We start from the raw sequence: 21,247 nt of genomic DNA, 5'->3' as shown, positions 1-21,247 counted from the left end.
ATTAATTCATAAAAACAGAGTAAAAAAAAGTTTTGCAAGAAAAATATATCTGAGATAATTAACTCATTAATTCATAAAAACAGAGTGAAAAAAATGTTTTTCAAATATTAACAAAAATATGACTTAATTTTTGTTAATATTTGTCATGAAAAAACATTTATTTTATATTTTTTTTTTAATTAAAAAAATAGAGCAAAGACTTTTATCCATGAAAAATTATCTCGTAATTCTGAGATAACTAACTCGTTAATTCAGAAAAACAGAGTAGATTTTTTTTCTTCAAGTGAATGCAAAACACTTTCGTACTTCTGTCTCCCTACGCAACTATCAGTTTCAAGCCCCAGAAAGGTAGTAAAGACATCATCCCTGTGACTTCAGCGGTTTAACCTCAATCAATTTTATGAAACGACGAGAGTTCTTTGTTTGCTTAAAAATACACAGTTTACCACTTTATTTACAAAATATTCATCTCCAACTAGAGCACAACGACACGGAAATTATATTTAACAACACTAAGCTCATAATGACTCATTTTGGTGCAGACACAGTTGAGGTATTATAATATGCTCCAGTTTAATTTTTGCTTATTTTAATTTCAATACAAAGCTTAGAGTGATGTGAAACTACACGACCTCACATGGGATTTTCAAGCGCTTGTCCTGAAACGCTGACCAGGGTCAGTTTAATGTCTCTCAACCACACACACACACACACACACACACACACGCTCTCTCAGTAGCAGTCGGTACGGTAGCAGTAGCATAAGCGCATGCGCGTTTGAATGACGCGTATTGTGTGCGCTTGACTCTAGTGAGCGCGCGGTAAAAGCGTTTTCCAAAGTTTATCGCGTCTCGTTGCCTTCGGATGAGTTTCTGTCTCTGGTAAACAGATCGCGGGTCCAGTATGTTCACTCCCCGCGGCACACCGAGCTCAGGCCGCAGACAGGCGCCTCGCACCGGCGGTCGGAGGAGTGTGAGCTCCGTCCAGCCCGGGCATCTGTTCTCTCCACGCCGCTCCGCTGTCACGGCCAGGTAAAGCACAGTAAACACACTGACTGATGGCGTTGTGTACATGCTAATCTGAACATGTACCTATTCAAAAATCATATTCTCCCACAAAAAGGTATAAGTTTTATAATCGTGTGACATAATACTATGTTGGATTATCATGTAAACACTGTAACTGTTAGTACATAAATATGGGAATCAATTAGTATCTAGTGTATATTATAATATGCTTATATTCATTATATAAAACATATTCATGTTTCAGTCTGTTTTTTAGAAACTACACAGTGACCAGCTACTAGCAAATGAGTCTAGATTTATGGCACTTATATGATCGTGAAACATTGTAAAAGTACATAAATATTCAATATTCAGTCATGAAAGTTTTCTTCTCCAGTAAATACTGAATATGACCAGCAGTTTCCATAATGTACAAAAAAAGGTTTACTTTTGTTTTCGAGCCGATTTGTGAGAGCATCTCTCTTCTTTCTCCAGATCCACTCCCACGCGGGTTCAGAGTCATGCCGTTGTTGATTCGTGCAATTTTGATGTTCAGACTTTCGGATCATCTCTACCTGTTAAAGTCATGGAGGCGTTGACCATGGCGGATGGTAAAGATTGGTGTCTTTAACTTTACCTAGACCCGTGTCTCAAAAAACCTGGCAATCTGTTTGCTTGGGTGACCAACCAAGGCAGATCAGATCCAGTGTTGGTGTTTGTGCGAATGCTTTACGATGCGTGATATTGTGTCTGTTGCAGTGGACGATCAGATCTCTGTGAAGGTGGAGGCGTCCGGTTGGGCGTGGATGGTTTGTGGAGAGCGTCTGGTCGTCTGGAAAGTGTCTCAGACGTCTGTGGCAAAGGTCAGAACGAGACGCTATTGTTTGGTGCCCAATTTGACAGTTTGCGTGAACTTCATGCGTTTGCTGTGATTGCAGCTGTCAGTGTGTAAAGACCTCCAGCTGCCGCCCAGCGAGTTTGCGTACAGCGCTGATCTCATCTCCATCAACTCCTCTGGTCCACTCGATCATGCAACCATACAGGTGAGAGAGAATTGATTGGATGGTTGTGCTCTGCTATTGGTGGATCTCATGTGCGTGACAGGTTGCCAGTGAACGCATCATCAGAGAAGAGATGCTGCAAGAGGGAGGGGAATTATTTTGATTACAAATTACGAGGCGCATAATAGTTTGTTCTTCATTATATTACTGAATAAAAACCCTGTGATGCAACTCTATGCAAAATCAAATGTGTTTTTCACAGTCCATCAGTGCTTTGGCCGTGTCTCCGGACGGCTCGGCCCGGTTCTGGCCCAGTCTGGCTCACGAGGGGTCCTACACTGAGATCTCTCTGGACCTGGGTGGACATTTGTGCAACTACGTGGCGGCTGTAAAGGTGGGCTATCAGGCAGTGTAAGAGTCCTATAAGAGGATCATATTGTTCATAAATACATTTACATGTAATTGATTCCTGTGATTATGGCTTATAGCTTATGAAAACCTTTTCACAATTTGGGGTTTTAATAAGCTGTAAGCCATAATCATCAAAATTCTAACAAATAAAGGCTTGAAATATCTCACTCTGCATGTTATGAGTCTGTATAATAAATTAGTTTCACCTTTTAAGTTGAATTACTTAAATAAATGATCGTTTGCATGATATTTCAATATAATAATATTTCATAATTTTTCGAGTTTCACCTGTATATACATGTATGTTCTTGTTTGAGGATCGTGCTTGTACTTTTAGTATAGGACTTTTCTTTTCTCTTCTTCCATGCTCTTGTTTCTCTTGCTCTTTCAGGGCGGTAGTTTCATCGTGTCGTCGTACCGCGGGCACCTGCTCCGACTCGCCGCGGATTCGTCCGGTAAACTGCACCACAGGCCGGTCCAGCAGGGGCAGGGGATGCTGTCGGGGATCGGCCGCAGAGTCTCCAGCCTGTTCGGCATCCGCGGCCAGCCAGCCGACCTCAGCGTCAGTACAGAGGATCCAGATCCTGCTTTTCATTTGATTTGATTACTACCTTGTTTAAATACATTTTAACATTTCAATACATTTCTAACTGTGATTTTTGTATATGTACATTTCTCAAATACATAACTTAGGCTGTGTGTCCACCAAAGCGTTGAAAACGCCTAGCTCTAGGCGCATGAGAGCGGTTTTTCCGTTGCTATGATACGGAATATCCGCAGCACAGTTTACTTGTAACTGATTTCGCTGATAATTTTTCATACTAAAAAAATGGTTTTCTTCCATTTTGTTCGGTTAGCTCTGCTGGTTGTTGGCATTGTACAGAAAGAATGTTGTGTCAGTTGGTCAGTGTGGTATTAGCCCCGCCCCTCCTCCACTGTGATTGGACGGCTGGGTAAAAAGTGACGGTTATGAGTGCTTAGTTTTACCCAAAATTGAACAAGCTTCAACTCTCGGCGACCGGTAAAAACCGACGAGCGCTTCAGCGTGAAAAAACTGCTCAGCGCCTTATGAAAGCTTGTTTCCGCCACAGAATGAAAAATAAAAAAGGTAATTGCAACTTTTTATCTCACAATTTTGACTTTTTTTCCTTACAATTATTGCGAGTTTACAATATCATAATTCTGACTTTATTTCTCAGAATTGTGTGATATAAAGTCAGAATTGCGAGAGAAAGTCGCAATTGCGTGTTATAAAGTCAGAATTGCGTTATATATAGTCAAAAATTGCGATAGATAAAGGCGCAATTGCGAGATATAAAGTCAGAATTGCGAGATATAAAGTCAGAATTGCGTGATATAAAGTCAGAATTGCGAGATATAAAGTCAGAATTGCGAGATATAAAGTCAGAATTGCGAGATATAAAGTCAGAATTGCGAGATATAAAGTCAGAATTGCGTGATATAAAGTCAGAATTGCGTGATATAAAGTCAGAATTGCGTGATATAAAGTCAGAATTGCGTTATATATAGTCGCAATTGCGATAGATAAAGTCGCAATTGCATGATATAAAGTCAGAATTGTGTGATGTAAAGTTGCAATTATGTGTTACAAAGTCAAAATTTTTAGGTCAAAAATTGTGACTTTATTTCTCACAATTCTGACTTTGCATCTCGCAATTGTGAGAAAAAGTCTCAATTATAATTTTTTTATTCAGTGGCGGAAACAAGCTTCCATAGCGCCTAAAAAAATGCCAAAAAATGTGGCGCCCCCATTGAAAACAATTGAAAACAAACGCCAGGCATGTGAAAAAGTGCTTTTTGGTGGACACACGGCCTAAGACGGTCACCTGATAACAGATCAGTTTGCTCAAGCGCTGACGGGGTGTTTCTCTGCTCAGGTGTTCAGTGTGTTGTGGGCGAAGGAAACCGGCAGCCTGTACTCCCTCAGCTCGTGTGGTCTCAGTAAATGGGAGGTGGATGAGAACAGCGAGACGCAGGTGTTGAGCTGGAGCACCAATCAGATCATCTCAGACTGCATCACTGACGCCATCTGGGTCAGAAGCATTCATTGGAAGCTTTTACAATTATATAGAAATGATGACTGATGATGCTGTACTTTGTACCATATTATTACAGTTTTCTATGTGAATATATTGTAAAATGTAATGCATTCCTGTGATCAAAGCATCATTACTCCAGTCTTCAGTGTCACATGATCCTATATATATATATAAAGGTATAATAATATTACGTTCTTGTCTTATAGGACTCAGAAAGCAACTATTCAGAGATCAAGAAGGGAGTGAATGTGTCTTATCTGGACATGCAGTACAGCAAGTGAGAGCTGAATATTATGTTCAAATGAAACTAATGCACACATACAGTCCATGAACCGCTGATGCTCTGTTTCTCAGCGCGGGGCCGGTGGTGTTGGCGGCAGCGTGGCATCCGGGCGACACTCCTTGCGTGGCGTATTTCTGCCTGGTCACTCTTGCAGAGAGCGTAGCGCCCTCCCCAGACCTGCTCACTGTGGAGGTCACCAGATATAACCCACCCTTCCAGGTACACCATCCAACCAATCATCTGAGTGTGTTGGCTGAGAGCTTCTTGAATTTAAGGAGTAGTTCACTTCAGAATTAAAATTCCCTGATCATTTATTTACTCACCCCCACGTCATCTTCCTTCCTGCAGTCGAAAAGAAATATCCATATAGTGACTTCAATGGGGACCAATGGGTTAAAGGTCCAAATTGCAGCTTCAAAGGCTCTACACGAGTCTAATCTAGCCAAGCCATCGCTCATTTTCTAAAAAAAAATAAAATAAAAATTATATACGTTTTAACCACAAATGTTCGTCCTGCACTAGCTCTGCGGTGCGGCACGCATTACGTAATCACGTTGAAAGGTGACGCTTGTTCCGGTTCAGAAATATAGGGTAGGGCGAAAACCTCAATCTCATTTCCTCCTCCAACTTCAAAATCGTCTGAAATCATTGTTTTTCCTTTTATTTATTTATTTGGTGAATGGCATTTGACGTAGTCTTTGCACATTCGCTTTGTAAACACTAGGTCTGTACGTGACGTTTCAACGTGATTATGTAACGTGTGGCGCATCATAGCTAGTGCAAGACGAGCATTTGTGGTTAAAAAGTATATATTTATATTATTTTTAAATATATATTTATTTAAATAAGCAATGGTTTGACTAGATTAGACCCTTATTCCTCGACTGGGATCGTGTCGAGACATTGAAGCTGCACTGAAACTGCAATTTCAACCCGTTGGACCCCATTGAAGACACTATACGGAAAAAATCCTGGAATGTTTTCCTCAAAAACCTTCATTTCTTTTCAACTGCAGAAAGAAAGACAAGAACAACGTGGATGACATGAGGGAGATTAAATTATTAGGAAATTTGCGTTCTGAAGTGAACTAATCCTTTAAAGGTACAATATGTAGGATCTGTTTTAGTAAAATATCCTCACAAAAAAAATACTAGGCCAATGTTTTATATTTTGTTTAGTTGATTACTTACAATATCCCCAATGTTTCCAACTATTTGTAAATCACGAGAAAATTGCAATTTTAACCAAGGAAACGGGACGTTTGAGGAGTCGCCAGTAGGGATAGGCAACGATTAATCACGATTAATCGCATCCAAAATAAAAGTTTGTGTTTACATAATATATGTGTGTGTAGTGTGTATAATTAATTTGTATATATAAATACCCACACATGCATATATATTTAAGAAAAATGTGTTATTAATATATCAAATATTTATATGTATATATAAAATTAATTGTGAATAAATATATATAAAATATATACATGCACATATTTCTTAAATATATACATGTATATATTTAAGAAAAATGTGTTATTAATATATAAAATATTTATATTTATATATAATATTAATTGTGAATAAATATATATAAAATATATACATGCACATATTTCTTAAATATATATGCATGTGTGGGTATTTATATATACAATTTAATTATACACACTACACAAACATATATTATGTAAACTCAAACTTTTATTTTGGTTGTGATTAATCGCGATTAATCGTTGCCCATCCCTAGTCGCCAGTCAATGACGTCATATCCGCGTTTCCCTTGGTTCCCGCTCGTACTGCCATAGTAACCATGGCGACAGACGTGGACGCTCACACTGTTGTTGTTTTGTTCAAACATTATGGACCATGGAAAGCAGATTTTAAGACAAAAAGAGGACTTAAAACAAAGATCTTTCGAGATGCCGAGAGCTCCACGTCCGCGACTTACTTTGACTTGACGGAGACACGAGTGTTGCACATGCTAAATGCTTTGCGTCATCGATATACGCCTTTATTGTTAGAAGTTAGCGACCCCTGGTGGTGAAAAATCCTACATATTAAACCTTTTAAAGTCATGAGAACGACATAAAACTGAACGAATTCTGTACTGGTTTTGTCCGTCAGAGTGAGGACGAGCTGCAGAAGACGCGTCTGGTGTTGCCCGAGCCGTCGAGTCCCGCGGCGTACCTCTACAACGAGGAGCTGGTGTTTGCTTGCAGCACTGGAGCGGGACGCGGAGGTCTTGCAGAGGAGAGGATCTCCTTCAACTCTCCAGGTACATCCGTCGGACTGCCAAAACAATGAAAAGGAAAGCTAGTCTTCCTCCTGTAGTTGATCTCGGTCTGTTCTCCAGGTGATCGTATCCGTGGCGGTGGGGTGTGTGCCGGTCTCCCGGTGTTTTTCTCCCAGAACAATGGGCTGGTTGCCATTTTAGCAAGAGAAAGCGCTTCCATCTTGCCTGAGACCATGGAGGATTCGCTCTGCACTTCAGTGGCTGGACCTGGACCTGAGGTCTGGAGTCAATTTACTTAAAGCGGGCATGATTACATATACACATGTATGTGCGTCAGAGCTGCGCGATTCATCGTTGAACGATCACAAACTCAATTTAAACACGCAATTCAATTCTCATTCCTAAATACAGTAGTATCCTAGAAGTACTGGGATATATGTTTATAGTTCAGGTATAAACACTGATGTCTATGCTAGTGATTACAATAGAGTAAATCACCTTTTGAAAGTAACTCGATGCTTCAATTGTATTAATTGCATTTTTACACCAGTAGGTGGCGATAAGTGACTGTTAGAAAATGTATTTGTCATTGAATCATTCATTCAAGAGATTTTTTTTCCAAAAATGCGGATTCATCCAGTAATGAAACAAGTGAAGTATATATCATATGAGTGAGTCGTTGAATCATTCACTCAACCCATTTTTAAAAAGAATTCAGATTAATTAAAAATTTTAAATAGACAGCAGCATTTGACATTTGGAAATTACATGCTTTTTTGTTTAGTTGTCTGTTCATGTTTCTCAATTTAACCAGAATCGCGCAGCTCTGGTGTGTGTGTGTATTCAAAATGTTTTGTACATTAAATTAAATATATGTATATTTGTCATCCTTTCAGGGCACTCCGTTAGAGACGCCACCCAAAATAGACATGGTGGCACAGGAGGACAAAACTAAACTGCTGAAACAAGCTTTCCTTCAGTTCTGCCGGTGAGTTTCCTTCGTGTCACAGACGCTTCTGTCCAGCGGCTGAAGCTCACAGATCATGTGCTGTGTTTGATCCGCAGTCACGATCTGATTGGTGCTCAGAGCATGGTGGACCAGCTCTTCCCCAGCGATGGAGAGGGAGATGCAGAGCTAGATGCCATTGTGACCCAGATTGATCTGGATCTGGTGGACGACTACCCTGCATGTGACCCCCGCTGGGCCGAGTCCGTTCCTGACGGTGAGAGATGGATGAGGACACACTTTCAGTTCGGCCCGATAAATTAGTTCACCGCAACCGTCTGAAAATTAATGCGAGCGAATTACCGAAATACAAATTTCTGGCCATAAATAATTATTGCTTACCATGAAAGTATAATTTACATTATTTTATATATATTAAATATATTAAATATTTGAATGCATTATTAATTGCATTAATTAAACAAAACTTTGTGTTTACATAATATATGTGGGTGAACTGTGTATAATTTTATGTATATATATATATATATAAATACACACAAATATTTTCATGTATATACTGTATATAGATTTATATATAATTTACTTTATATATAAATATTTTATGTATAAATAATATTTTTTTCTTAAATATACATGCATGTGTGTGTTTATATATATATATATATATATATATATATATATATATATATATAAAATAATTATAAACAATTATATCACATATATTACGTAAACACAAACTTGTATATTGGATGCGATTAATCGCAATTAATCATTTGACAGCCCTAATATATATATATATATATATATATATATATATTCCCTAAAAATATAAGTACAAATAATTTACAAATAATAATAATATAAGTACAAATAATTTTCAAAGATATATATATATATTTTTTTTTTATGAGTAGTATTATTATAATAATACTAAAAGTAAATTATATATACTGTGTGTGTGTGTGTGTATATATATATATATATAAATTTATAGAGTGAAATTAATTATTTATTAACTATTTAGCTTTTTTTTTTTTTTTTTTTTTTTTTTGTCTATAAATTCATGAGTTCATTTCTGGTTGAAATACACCCGTAACAAAATCAGGAAAACATGTATTTTTCTTTTGTCTCTCTTTGTGGAGGGTATTGTTCACATGTGTTGTGAACATTGACTTTAAGTTAAATTTAAGAAGGTACATCCAAGGATTACGTTTCCTAATTTTGGACCCTGGTCGGTGTGTAAAGGATTGTGTGTTTTGTCCTGTAGAGGGCGCTGGATTAACACTGACGTCGCTGATCCTGCTGCATCAGTTGGAGGATAAGATGAAAGCTCACCGCTGCCTCATGGACTTCCTGCTTCAGGTTCCTCAACACACACACACACAATCTGTGAGACACGTTTCATCCCTCACACAGCTCTCAACAAGTGTTTTTTCTCTCCGTCTGCTCTACAGACAGGTCTTCTAGACCGCCTCACTTCCACAACAGTGCGCTCGTCCCCGATGGCCACGCGACTCTTGCTATGCGAACATGCGGAGAAGCTGTCGGCCGCCATCGTGCTGAAGAACCATCATGCCAAGCATCCCGAGCTGTTGAACACAGCCATCCTATCAGCCCTGAAGAAGAACAACACCGAAATACCAGCCAACCTCACGCCCGCAGACGTGTTCTTCAGAGAGGTGCGAGACTTCAGCCCCCCGTTCACCGAAACTCCAATGAAGAGCACGTGTTTATCTCATGTGTGTCCCTCCAGGTGTCTCAGATCTCCTCCATCTTTGAGTGTCTGTTGGATGAGGAGGAAAAAGCTTTGAAAGAGCATCCGGATGCCGCCAGGTGGGCCGAGGTCGTTCTCAACGTCAATGACATCGTCAAGGTGCCCAGATGTTTTTCACCTCTTCATGAAATCATGCGGTTAAATCAGTGTTGCAGGTCCAACATATCGAAGTACTCGTCTTATATTCCCTAAAGGGAGAACATCTGAGGCCATGTCCACATTAATACCTTTTCCTTTGAAAACGCAAAGTGTGGCCATATGAAGCTTTTTGAAACCGCCGGTTTCGCATTGTAGTGCAGTCTGTGAATATTTTGCACATCATCTTCCTGGTCCCTGAGTTTGTTCAAATGAGTAATCATGGTGTTTTGTGTGGTAGGATATGCTTCAAGCAGCGGCACAGTACCGAGAATCCAAAGCATCTCTGTACAGAGGACCAGAGAACTGCAGCCCTGAGCCCGAGTACATCCCATGGACAGGTACACACACACTAGGGCTGTCACTTTTGTGAAAAAATCCTGTTTGATTTTTGAGACGGAAGTTTCATTGAATCGATTGTAAAATCGATTTTCCATGTCTAAAGACGTTTCCATTTTCAACACTAAATACAGGCAAATCCACGGACACCTAACAGGCATTAGGACGAGCGTAAAGAGGCGCTCGAGACGCGCACAAGTCAGCAATATTTCTGATGATTTATTGGCCTGAAGTTTTGTGCACAATGACAAACTGGAGCGCAAGATTCAGGGATTGAGATTAACACCCTCGACCCGACAAATGCGGGTAAAAATGAACTTTGGGCGGGAAACGCTGTCAGATCACGAGCCAATCAGGCGAGCCAATCTATATTGTAAGTTCGTGTAAGCGTGGATTTAGCACAAATACGCAACTCGTGAGTCCTCATGATATATTAAATACAGCGTATAGCGCACAATCTGCATATTTCTGGCTTACTTGATCACACACGTCACTACGCAACAAATAACGGCGCGCTTCTTCACTTGCATTAAAGGGGTGATGAAGTGAGAAATCAAATTTTCCTTGAGCGTTTGACATCATCATATTATAAGAATATCCTGTAAGTTTCAGAACTGAAAACGTCCTTGTTAGTCCAATAAAAGCTTTTATTGACACCAGACTCAGCAAACGACTCGTTTTTCAAAGTGGGGAACTATTTCTGGCTTACTTGAACACACACGTCACTACGCAACAAATAACGGCGCGCTTCTTCACTTGCATTAAACTAATAGCGAATATTAAAAAGCATTTGGTGAACAGAAAAGACTATTATTTTCCTATTATTATGTTATTTTCCAACATCCTACATGTCTGTGTATTGGTCTGTCCACCTAAAACACATTGTTTGTGCAATCGATTTTCGAACGTAAAGTGACAGCCCTAACACACACACACACACACGCACGCAACACTGAAAGGACTTCCTGTGCTTTTTATGTTACAAATACTAAAGCAGCTCTCCGTCAACATGGATGTCATAGCTTGCCCATCTTCATCTCTGTGGTCATTAAAAATCCCTGGATGTCCTTCGGAAAAAGAGTAGGGGTGTAACCCCGGCATCCTGGCCAAATTTGTCCATCATGGCCTCCTAATCTGATTGGCTTCATCACACACAGTAAGCTGGTGTGTGGCGGGTGTGTGGCGCCCCACTTCCATATGTAAAGCACTTTGAGTTCCTGGTAAAGCGCTATATATAGATGTAACAAATGATTGTACTTGTAAAATCTCAGCCTCAGGAGGAGTCGGTGGGGTTCGGAGCGTCATCACGCGGCAGCACGAGCTGATCCTGCACGCGGCGTACCCTCACGCTGACGCAGAGCTGCGCGCCGTCCTGAGCGAGCAGCTGGTGGCGCTGTTGGACTCTCTGCTGAGCGGGTACGTGGCTCAGCTGACGTCTCTCCGCCGCTCGGGACAACAGGAACGCTACGACGCGCTGGAGAACGAGTACACGCAGAAGCGCTCGGAGCTGCTCGCACCTCTCTGTGAGTGATCTGGGTTCACCTGTCGATCGATCTTTCCCTGTGTAAATGGCCAGATTGCATGATTAATACACGTGTGTGTGTGTGTGTGATTCTCTCAGTGGAGTTGGGTCAGCATCAGTGGGTCGCAGCGCTGGCGGAGAAATACTGTGACTTTGACATATTGGTGCAGTTGTGCGAGCGGACGGATAACCAGAGTCGGCTGCAGCAGTACATGGTCAAATTCGCTGATCAGGTAACAAACGCCAAAACACGCATCACTGTTCAGGAGTTTGGGATCTTCAGTACAGTCAAAACTTTTATTCAGGCATTACGTTAATCAAAAGTGGCAGTGAGGACATTTATGCAAGCGGCAACATTCTAATCTGAAAGATGAAGCCTACCCGGAAGTGCGATAAACTGCAATACATCTCAAATCCACTAGAGGCCGGTCCCAAAATGAAGCAAATATCCATAGGCGTCATGTTATAATGTCCGTTTTCACAGCATAAATTCATATGTTTACAGTTTGATCCCGTGGACTTTTATTGTAATCTTCAATATGTTCCGCGTGCCTGACAACTGTGAGGGGGGTGAATTTTTTTCTAACTCGTTAGTTTAGATCATATTTAGATATAAAACGTATGGCAAATAAGGGCGGTTAACTTTGATTGACAGCTGATAACGGGCTGCGCCGAGTGAATTTGACATCTCTGCCGTGATCTGACACAACACATCATACCACCTCTGTATCCTGAAATTTTTGTATTTTCCAAGATTTTCCAGTATGGCACCCCCCATAAACAGCCTCAAACCCGTTCTTCAGAGAGTCTATGGGTGACGTCACAGACGCTTTGTCCATATGTTTTACAGTTTATGCATTTATGATGTTATAAAAGACTTCTATTCCAATTCTTTTGAACTTTCTATTCGTCAAAGAATCCTGGAAAAAATGTATCATGGTTTCCTCTGTTCACTGTTAATAATCAGAAATGGTTCTTGAATATCAAATCATCATATCAGAGTGATTTCTGATGGATCATGGAGAAATGATGCTTTGATTAAGCTATATATTCAACAAAGTTATAAATTGTAGTAATATTTCACTATATTAGGGGTTTTACTGTGTTTTTGATTAATTAATGCAGCCTTAACAGAAGAGACTGCTTCATTAGTGTATTATCAGAAGATGTGTTTATATAGTGTAGTTGAAGTAGCTTGTGACTAGTGCACAATATTTCAATATTAGCAGAACTGTGCTTGCGTTGGATAATTACATTAAAGAGCATTGATCGCACACGGACACTTGCATTTTTTTGCAAAACTAAAATCCCAGATGGGTTACAGTACCTTTGCCAAATGCATTTACCCACAGTCCTCTCTGTTCCCTGTAGAACTTCGCCGACTTCCTGTTCCGCTGGTACATGGAGAAAGGCAAGAGAGGGAAGCTGCTGTCTCAGCCAATCGCAACACACCAACAGCTGGCCAGTTTCCTGCAGGCTCACGATCACCTCAGCTGGCTGCATGACATACATGTGCAAGACTATCAGAGAGTAAGAGCACCTCTTTATCTTTATTTATATTTATTTATTTATATTTATATATATTTATATTTTATATATATTTATATGTGTGTGTGTGTGTGTGTGTGTATATATATGAAGAGTTCAGATGCAAAAGCCTCTAAATGCCATTTGAAATTTTCTTCTAAAATGACCATTTTTATCAAACTTATATATTTAAGTTCAGTAATTTCACTTAAATGACAATTAATAGGTAATCATCATTGCCATTTAAGTGAAATCACTGAACTTAAATATACAAGCTTGATAAAAAATGATCATTAAAGAAGAAAATTTCAAATGGCACTTAGAGGCTTTTGCATCTGAACTCTTCATATATATCCACAAGTTTCCTACGCCCCATGAGGCCTTGCGTCAAAAGTGGGCGCGACTTCCGGTTTGAAGTAAACAAAGCGCTACTTGGCATGCTTGACACTCGTTCATTCAACAGTTGACAGTCATTCAAGTTATAGCGATCCAAACTAGCTAACGATGTGGGAACATAACCTCAACGAAATTAAAAAGGGTGAAATAACTGTACCTTTACCCTCCGCAGTAGTTGATTGGAAGTATTATAATAACATTATTAATAATCAATACTCATCAAGGCATGTTGACAGACAGTTGTGCGAGCTGACAAACAATTAAAATAAAAAATACACAATTAGTCATTGTGCTTTGGAGTTTATTCAAAATTATAAATGAATGTGCTGCTTGAATACATTACTGGCACATTTGGTATTCTGTCAACACGGGCTTTGATCCTGAGTTTAGGTGTAACATCAGTAGCGAACAGCCAAACACATGCTGATAGAGTTTATAGAATATTAAGATTTTAAACAAATGTACACAGGATGATTCGTTGTCTTTTGGGAGGTTGATGGAAACTTCAGTCGTTGGTAGGATCACTGTGATTTCGTTTTCAGCTTATGTTCAAAACAATCACGTTTAAGCCACTGAATTAGTTTAGTCCGGTTATACATACAACCGCAAACAGCACATGTTGTCCCTGAGCTCCGTAACGACATCTCTCATAAAGATTTGCGTCTTTAAATAGTAAAATAATTCTCCGAAAAACAGCTAGCCTCTTCGCTAACTAACACACAAAATACCATTGGAATGCTACTTCCGCCGCCTCACCGGAAGTTTCACCCACTTTATTTTTTACATGAGCGCCCCTCGGAAACTTGTGGATATATATATCCACGTGTGTTCACGCCCGCAGTACAGAGGGGTGGGGTTTATTATTTAAAGGCATATGCACTGAAACAGAGTGCTGAAAACAAGAGCTGATTTTGACCAGGTAAAATGGTGTTTTCTTAAAATAGTAATGAGAATTTTTAATAAAAGTATATTACAAAGTTTTCATTTAGACCCTAAACATTCATATTAACTTAGTACAAAAATGGCATTATATGACCCAATGCAAATGTGTTCTTGTTCACAAAATGAGAGGCTTTTATGGTCACCCATCCATGCAAATGTCTCTGTGCCAGGGTCGGCGCTATGGTGGGGCATTCGAGGGCCGTGCCCCCCCTAGCGCTCATTGATGCCCCTCCTACCACAGTTTCTAATACAATGCTAAATCATAAATCAGATGTAGGCTATACAATACCAAATGTCCAGCAATCTATTTGAATAGCACATTGTGTTTAATTTGTTGTCTAATTGGATGTAATGTGTTGGTGCCAAGAATTTTCACGTGAAGAAATACATCCATCCAATTCTATTTTTTATTGCAAGTGTTGTTGGTCCAGTGGTAGAAATTTAGACTGGCATGCATGAGATTGTGGTTTCGAGTCCACACTCGTTTAGATATTTTTTTTCCCCATCATTATAACCGATTATGTTTATCAGTGGTTGTCAAGCAGGGACATGTTTGAGTGCATTTTACTTGTACGAATAGAGATTTCGCCGCAACAGATCAAGCGCGCGTCCGTGTGAAGATGTTTATTGTGGCAGCGCGAGACACAAGAGAACACTTTATCAGCACCACAGATCGAGTCAACGAGCACTTTGATCACTTGATTTAAAAAACAACACATTTCAGCGTGCTATATCGCCTCTTATTTAACAAATGAATGCTCTGTAAACCGGATATTTATTTGTATTGGTACATCCGTGCCGCGAGATGTATAAAAGTGCTGGGACAACATCGACCCTGGCAAAAAGTGGTGGGGAAATTCGCAAATAAAAATTTTAAATAATAATTATAATAATAAAAGGTGTTTCGTTTTTTTTTTTTTTTTTTTTTTTTTTTTTTTTGCTTAAACGGCAGTGCCCCCCCGCTGATGACCCAATGCCCCTCCAGTAGATCTGCTCTGGCGCCGACTCTGCTCTGTGCATAGAAGGATCATAAACATAAACATGCAGTTGGGATTTGGCTCAAAGTCGTTCATTTGCATATGCGGCGCCGCACGCGATATTATAAAAAGTGCCGCACACACCGCCAGGCGAAATGGGGGTCTTGCGCAACCAACACGCCCACACCGCAATGACGTAATTTTTGCCGCACGCACCTTCGCGCTCTTGCGGACGCGTCGAGTATACACGAGGCTTAACAGAAGGACGGACAGAACCAGTGAAATATGAGTTCGTGGCATATTTTATAACCATTTTCTAAACTATAGCGAATAAACTGTGATTAATTTTGTCTGAATAACTGAAGAATTGTCTGAATTTTGTGTCTGAATAAATTTTGGTTTGACTGTTATATTACAATTTCTTCAGAGGGTTCACTTTAATGTGTGCCTCTGTGTGCTTACTGACTCTTAAAGTGTTAAAAATGCCTTCTCTTCATGACAGGCCCATCGTACCCTGTACAGTCAGGCCAACGCAGAGACGCGATACTTCAGCAAGAAGAAGACCCTGCTGGCCCTCAGCAAACTCACGGCTCTCGCGTCAGACATGCCTGAAGCCGTTCACCAAAGACAGCTCACCGGTCAGTGAGTTCGGGAAACTGCATGAAACAGAATTTGAAAGTCTTTTCTTCTCTATTGTGACGTATATCTGAGTGAAACTGCTTCTCGAACAAGAACAAATGTAGGGCGGGGCTTGATTTTTGTCTGTGGGGAATTGATTGGTTGGTTGTGGTTTGCTATTGGTGGATCTCATGTGAGTGACAGGTTACCAGTGAACACATCATCATGATGAGATGATGCTGTGAGAAGAAGGGGACGTTATTTTGATGAAAGATTATAAGGCACAAATAATAATGTGCATAAATAAATCATTTATAGTAACCATGGCAATATTCCATTATTACAATAAAATCATTTTGATTTCATAATGACTTTTAAAGCTGCGATAGTTGCATATATATCTTCTCTTCTTGATATGCGTTGTTATTGTTAGTGCATCCACAAAACGAGGAGCTAACGGTTAAATGAGTAGTTCACTTTAAAAAAAAAAAAAAACTTTTGCTGCTGATCATCCAAGATGTCCATGTCATTCTTTCTTCAGTCGAAAAGAAATTAAGGTTTTTGATGTAAACATTCCAGCATTTTTCTCCATATAATGGACTTCAATGGGAACCAAACGGTTCAAGGTCCAAATGAGAGTTTCAGTGCAAACTGTTCAAAGGGCTTTAAACGATTCCAGACGATGAATAAGGGTCTTATCAAGCGAAACGATCGCTCATTTAATAAATAAATAACAAAGTTTAAGTTTTATAAGCTCAAATGCTCGCCTTGCTCTGTTCTGTGACGCACGTTCGTGACTCTCCTGTTTGAACTTGTTCATCAAAATGAACAAATCTTTTTCTGAGTCAACTCGTTCATTTTGTTCGTTGAATGAACCAAATGACACGAAAAAAGATTCGTTCATTTTGATAAACGAGTTTCAACAGGAGAGTGACGAACGTGCAACCTTAATTTCTTTTCGACTGAAGAAAGAACCATGAAAGAACCATTCGACTGACTCCTTTAAATGATGCTCTTTGTATTTTCTCCTCCTCGTGTTGCTTATAATGTCTGGCCTAATGGTTATCAAATTCATCTGGGTTACGAAAATCTGACCTGCTCAAAATAATCTCCTGAGCCCCCGTTATTTCATCGGCAAAGTAATTTTCTGAAATGATTGTGTGTTGGTGTAGATATAGTGGAGCAGGAGCGGTTTCTGCTCCATCAGGAGACTCTTCCTAAACAGCTGCTGGTGGAGAAGCAGCTGAACCCAGACAGCATGCCTCTCCTGAGCCCTCATAACCTCATCACTGTGAGTAAAACACTAAAATACCTCGCCACTCACGCACAGGTGGGGTTCCTCATCCTCGTTCCTCTTTTCCTCCAGCTGTACATCTGCGACGAGAACCGCGGCGCCAACGAGTACGACTTTAAGAAAGCGCTGGATCTGCTGGAGTACTTGGAAGAGGTATCTGTAAATGCATAACAGATAACCGCATTTAACCCTCAGGTGCTCTTCGTTTCGGAGTCACACTTGTTATCTTCCCGGTCAAAAGTGACCGGACACCTAAAAATTAAATCTCTTCCATCCCAGTAAAAACCAATGCAATTTATTTTTGTTCTATAATATTTATTCTTTGTAATTTAGTATTTTGAGACAATTTGATTGAATTTATTTATTTATTTTTGCCATGGAAAAATATATATATATTTTTCTATATATAAATTATTTTTTTCAAAAAATTATTAATGCAGTATTTTAGTTTAATATAGAGTCTAGGCCTTCAGAAAAAAATATTTTTATAGTAAAGAGAAAAAGCGTAGAATCATGGTGTAACGATTAGATGACATGTACAGCTCTCTATGGAGAAGCATGTGAATTCCCCAGATGTTTATGAACACATTTTTTTTTTGGTGGATTTGAATATATAGTTGAAACAATCTCAAAAACGATTTTTTTATTACATTTTTTTTTTTTTTTTAATAAAAAAAAATGGTGAATTTTTATGTTCTTGTCAATTTCCCATTAATTTCCTATGGGGGTCATTTTTGACCAAAGACCACAAGTGTGACTATTTTTTTTAAGACCACTTAGCATGCTCAGATCATGACCTCAATTTTTTTGTGTGTTCACATACATAATGCCATAAATATCACAAAGTTTCATAACATTCCGATGAAGCTGTGATTTTTAGAAATTCAAAACAGAACATTTTTCGGTCAGAAATGTCCAAAGAGCGCCTGAGGGTTAAATAGAAGTTGCTTTCAGAAGCACGCATGTTTCTCACACGCTTTCATCGCCTGTAGAAGGATGCGGTCGATATTGACGCCCTGAAACGAGAGATCTTCAGTAAAGCCTTAATGAAAGACTGGAAGGAGAGGTGAGCATCATAAAACTAATATACTATGTGTAAATGTGGCCTATATGAACACAGCCAATCAGAAAATCCGATCGGAGCACTAAGGCTTGCAGTGAGAACTGATTACTTTATTGATTGCAGTTGGTCCTCTTCTGATGATAATGACGATCCTCTAGAAGCAGCCAGAGACAGCACTTTCATCAAGATCCTACAGAAACTCATTCAAGAAGGTATAGTGACGACGCTTTTACACGAGTAGCCATTTTTCTATTACCCTTCAAATTGCGCAAATTGAAAATGCATTCAATAGAAACGTGTCAATTTTGCAAAAACTCCCAGATTTGTTTACGCTCGTTTGAGGTGTTTTTTCAGGCAGAATATTTCACAAAACTGCAACGGGAACAATTTTTCCCGCATTTACAGGTCACCTGACGTACGCAACAGTCGACCTTTCTTTAAAGAAGGTGCAGTGTGTTTGGACAGAAGACGAGACGGTTCTTCCTTAAACTCATAAAAGACGAGAGTATCGGGGATATTAGATTCTAAACCTAAAAAAAAGCCAAATCTATCAATGCATTGAAGCAGATATGAGGGGGAAACGCACAAACACCTCATATGTGACACTCACAAGAAGTATAAGGAGTTTTCCTTGCCATTAAAGCTTGGATAATTAAAAATATCCATTCAAAATAATGTCTGTATACATAAACCTACCAGCATCCATTGCCATGATGTTTGGAATGACTGAAGAAATTCACAATAGTTTTCTATCGACGTTTTATCGACAAGTTTTACGCAAATCTGTAATGGAAACAGCTACTGACGGTTTAGGGCTTATTTAAAGGGATACTCCACTTTTTTTGGAAATAGGCTCATTTTACCACTCCCTCAGAGTTAAACAGTTGAGTTTTACGGTTTTCAAATCCATTCAGCTGATTTTCTGATATTTAGAAGAAGATCAGTAACCAGACAGTTTCTGGTCTCATTGACTTACATAGCATATTTTTTTCCTACTATGGTAGTCAATGAGACCAGAAACTGTCTGGTTACTGATATTCTTCTAAATATCTGAAAATCGTCTGAATGGATTTGAAAACGGTAAAACTCAACTGTTTAACTCTGAGGGAGTTGTAAAATGAGCCTATTTCCAAAAAAAAGTGGAGTATCCCTTTAAGGTTTGATTTGAGCAGATATGAAGTGTAAAATATAGTATCTGACATCCAAAGAATGAAGAATGCTACGTTAGTGCATGCATTTACAGCGAGTGTGTGTTGTGTTTGTGCACACAGGTGTTCCTCTGCAGTCGTACCTGCCTGAAGTGAAGGATCTCCTGCAGGGAGACGAGCTGGCGAGTCTGAAGTCAAAGCCCTACTTTGAGTTCCTCCTGCGGGCCAATTATGAGCACTACCTGAAAGCTCAGATATGACATCACGTTTCTACTGTGTTTCCTTGTTAATATTACAGTTTTGTTTTGTACCGTTTCATAAACCAATAAATGATTACATGATCCAACATTTAAATTAGTTGAATAAACTGTATTTCTGTATCACTTTCAGTGGTTGTCTTCAGCTGCAAGACCAAAGGCAGTGTTAATTTGGCAAACGATATGTAGAATTTTAACTGTAAAGGTGGCACAGTTCCACAAAAGTTGCATAAATGCTTTTACACAGCAATTTTAATAGTGTACTTTTATTCTGAGGCGGGTCAGAGCTGGCCTGGCCTGAATTTTGAGCAGGCACAGATAGGACAAAGACAAATGGGTGCCAACCAAATGGTGACCTTTACACTGCGAAGGTGTCAGAAGTGCTTCTGAAGTGGCATGAAGGCATTTATACACCAGTTACAATGGTATGCTTTGAAACTAGTGCCTGAGGCGGGTCAGAGCTGGCGTACTTTAGTCTGGCTGCGTTTCGTCTTTACACTACTACACTAAATTTTGAGCAGGCAAAGTGACTTTTAAAGAGATAGTTCACTTTGAAATACATTTTCGGTATGTTTTATCTTACCTCAAGGGCATCCAAGATATAGGTGTCTTTGTTTCCACAGTATTTTCAATTTTGATATTTTTAGGTCAAACCGTTCGTGTCTGTCAGTCATATAATGGAGGTCTATGGTCACCACCTCAATGATTTAACATGATTTAATGACTCGTAAATGTAAGTACACATTGATGGCCTAAGACACGAAGCGAGCGGTTTGTGTGAGAAAATGAGCAGTATTTATATCGTTTTTACCTCTTGTAACCAAAGCCACAAAGTGAACAGTTGGACGTGACTGTGATTACAAGCAGTAAAATGATATACTGTTCGTTTTTCTCACACAAACCGCTCGTTTCATGTCTTAGGCCATCAATGTGTACTTACATTTACAAGTCATTAAAGCATGTTTAATTTGGACTTCTCTGTGCATGCTCTTTGAGGTGGTGACCATAGACCTCCATTATATCACTGACAGACAAGAACGGTTTGACCTAAAAATATCAAAATTGAAACTACTGCGGAAACAAAGACGCCTACATCTCGGATGACCTTGAGGTAAGCTAAAAAAATACCAAAAATTAATTTCAAAGTGAACTATCCCTTTAAAGAAGCACAAGAGCAAAACATTTCTCCCTGGTTTCAGAGGAGGCTTAAGCCAACTCACATACTAAAATGCATGTTTGAACTGTTTTTGTTGCGATGAACATTTCTTAAAATATGTCAGGGCCGTTG

General features: G+C 39.3%; 1 protein-coding gene across 1 annotated transcript; it reads left to right on the top strand.

The window, feature by feature from the left end:
* The first annotated feature begins 755 nt into the window (after positions 1-755).
* nup133 (nucleoporin 133) lies at positions 756-20,085 on the top strand. Its single transcript, XM_039685346.2, has 26 exons — positions 756-1,031; positions 1,503-1,618; positions 1,767-1,870; positions 1,946-2,050; positions 2,271-2,402; positions 2,811-2,981; positions 4,318-4,473; positions 4,686-4,756; positions 4,834-4,981; positions 6,889-7,039; positions 7,118-7,275; positions 7,894-7,985; positions 8,063-8,220; positions 9,235-9,329; positions 9,422-9,646; positions 9,721-9,840; positions 10,118-10,217; positions 11,487-11,738; positions 11,837-11,970; positions 13,109-13,267; positions 16,082-16,217; positions 17,370-17,488; positions 17,564-17,644; positions 18,484-18,557; positions 18,678-18,766; positions 19,826-20,085. The coding sequence occupies exons 1-26, from the start codon at positions 904-906 to the stop codon at positions 19,960-19,962; spliced, it is 3,411 nt and encodes a 1,136-aa protein (XP_039541280.2). The 5' UTR covers positions 756-903; the 3' UTR covers positions 19,963-20,085.
* Positions 20,086-21,247: the final 1,162 nt, after the last annotated feature.

The sequence above is a fragment of the Pimephales promelas genome, chromosome 6 (genome assembly GCF_988280905.1).
Source record: "Pimephales promelas chromosome 6, fPimPro1.hap1.1, whole genome shotgun sequence".
Taxonomy (NCBI): Eukaryota; Metazoa; Chordata; class Actinopteri; order Cypriniformes; family Leuciscidae; genus Pimephales; species Pimephales promelas.
Note: the sequence above shows the minus strand (reverse complement) of the source record. Positions and strands in the feature narration are given on the sequence as shown.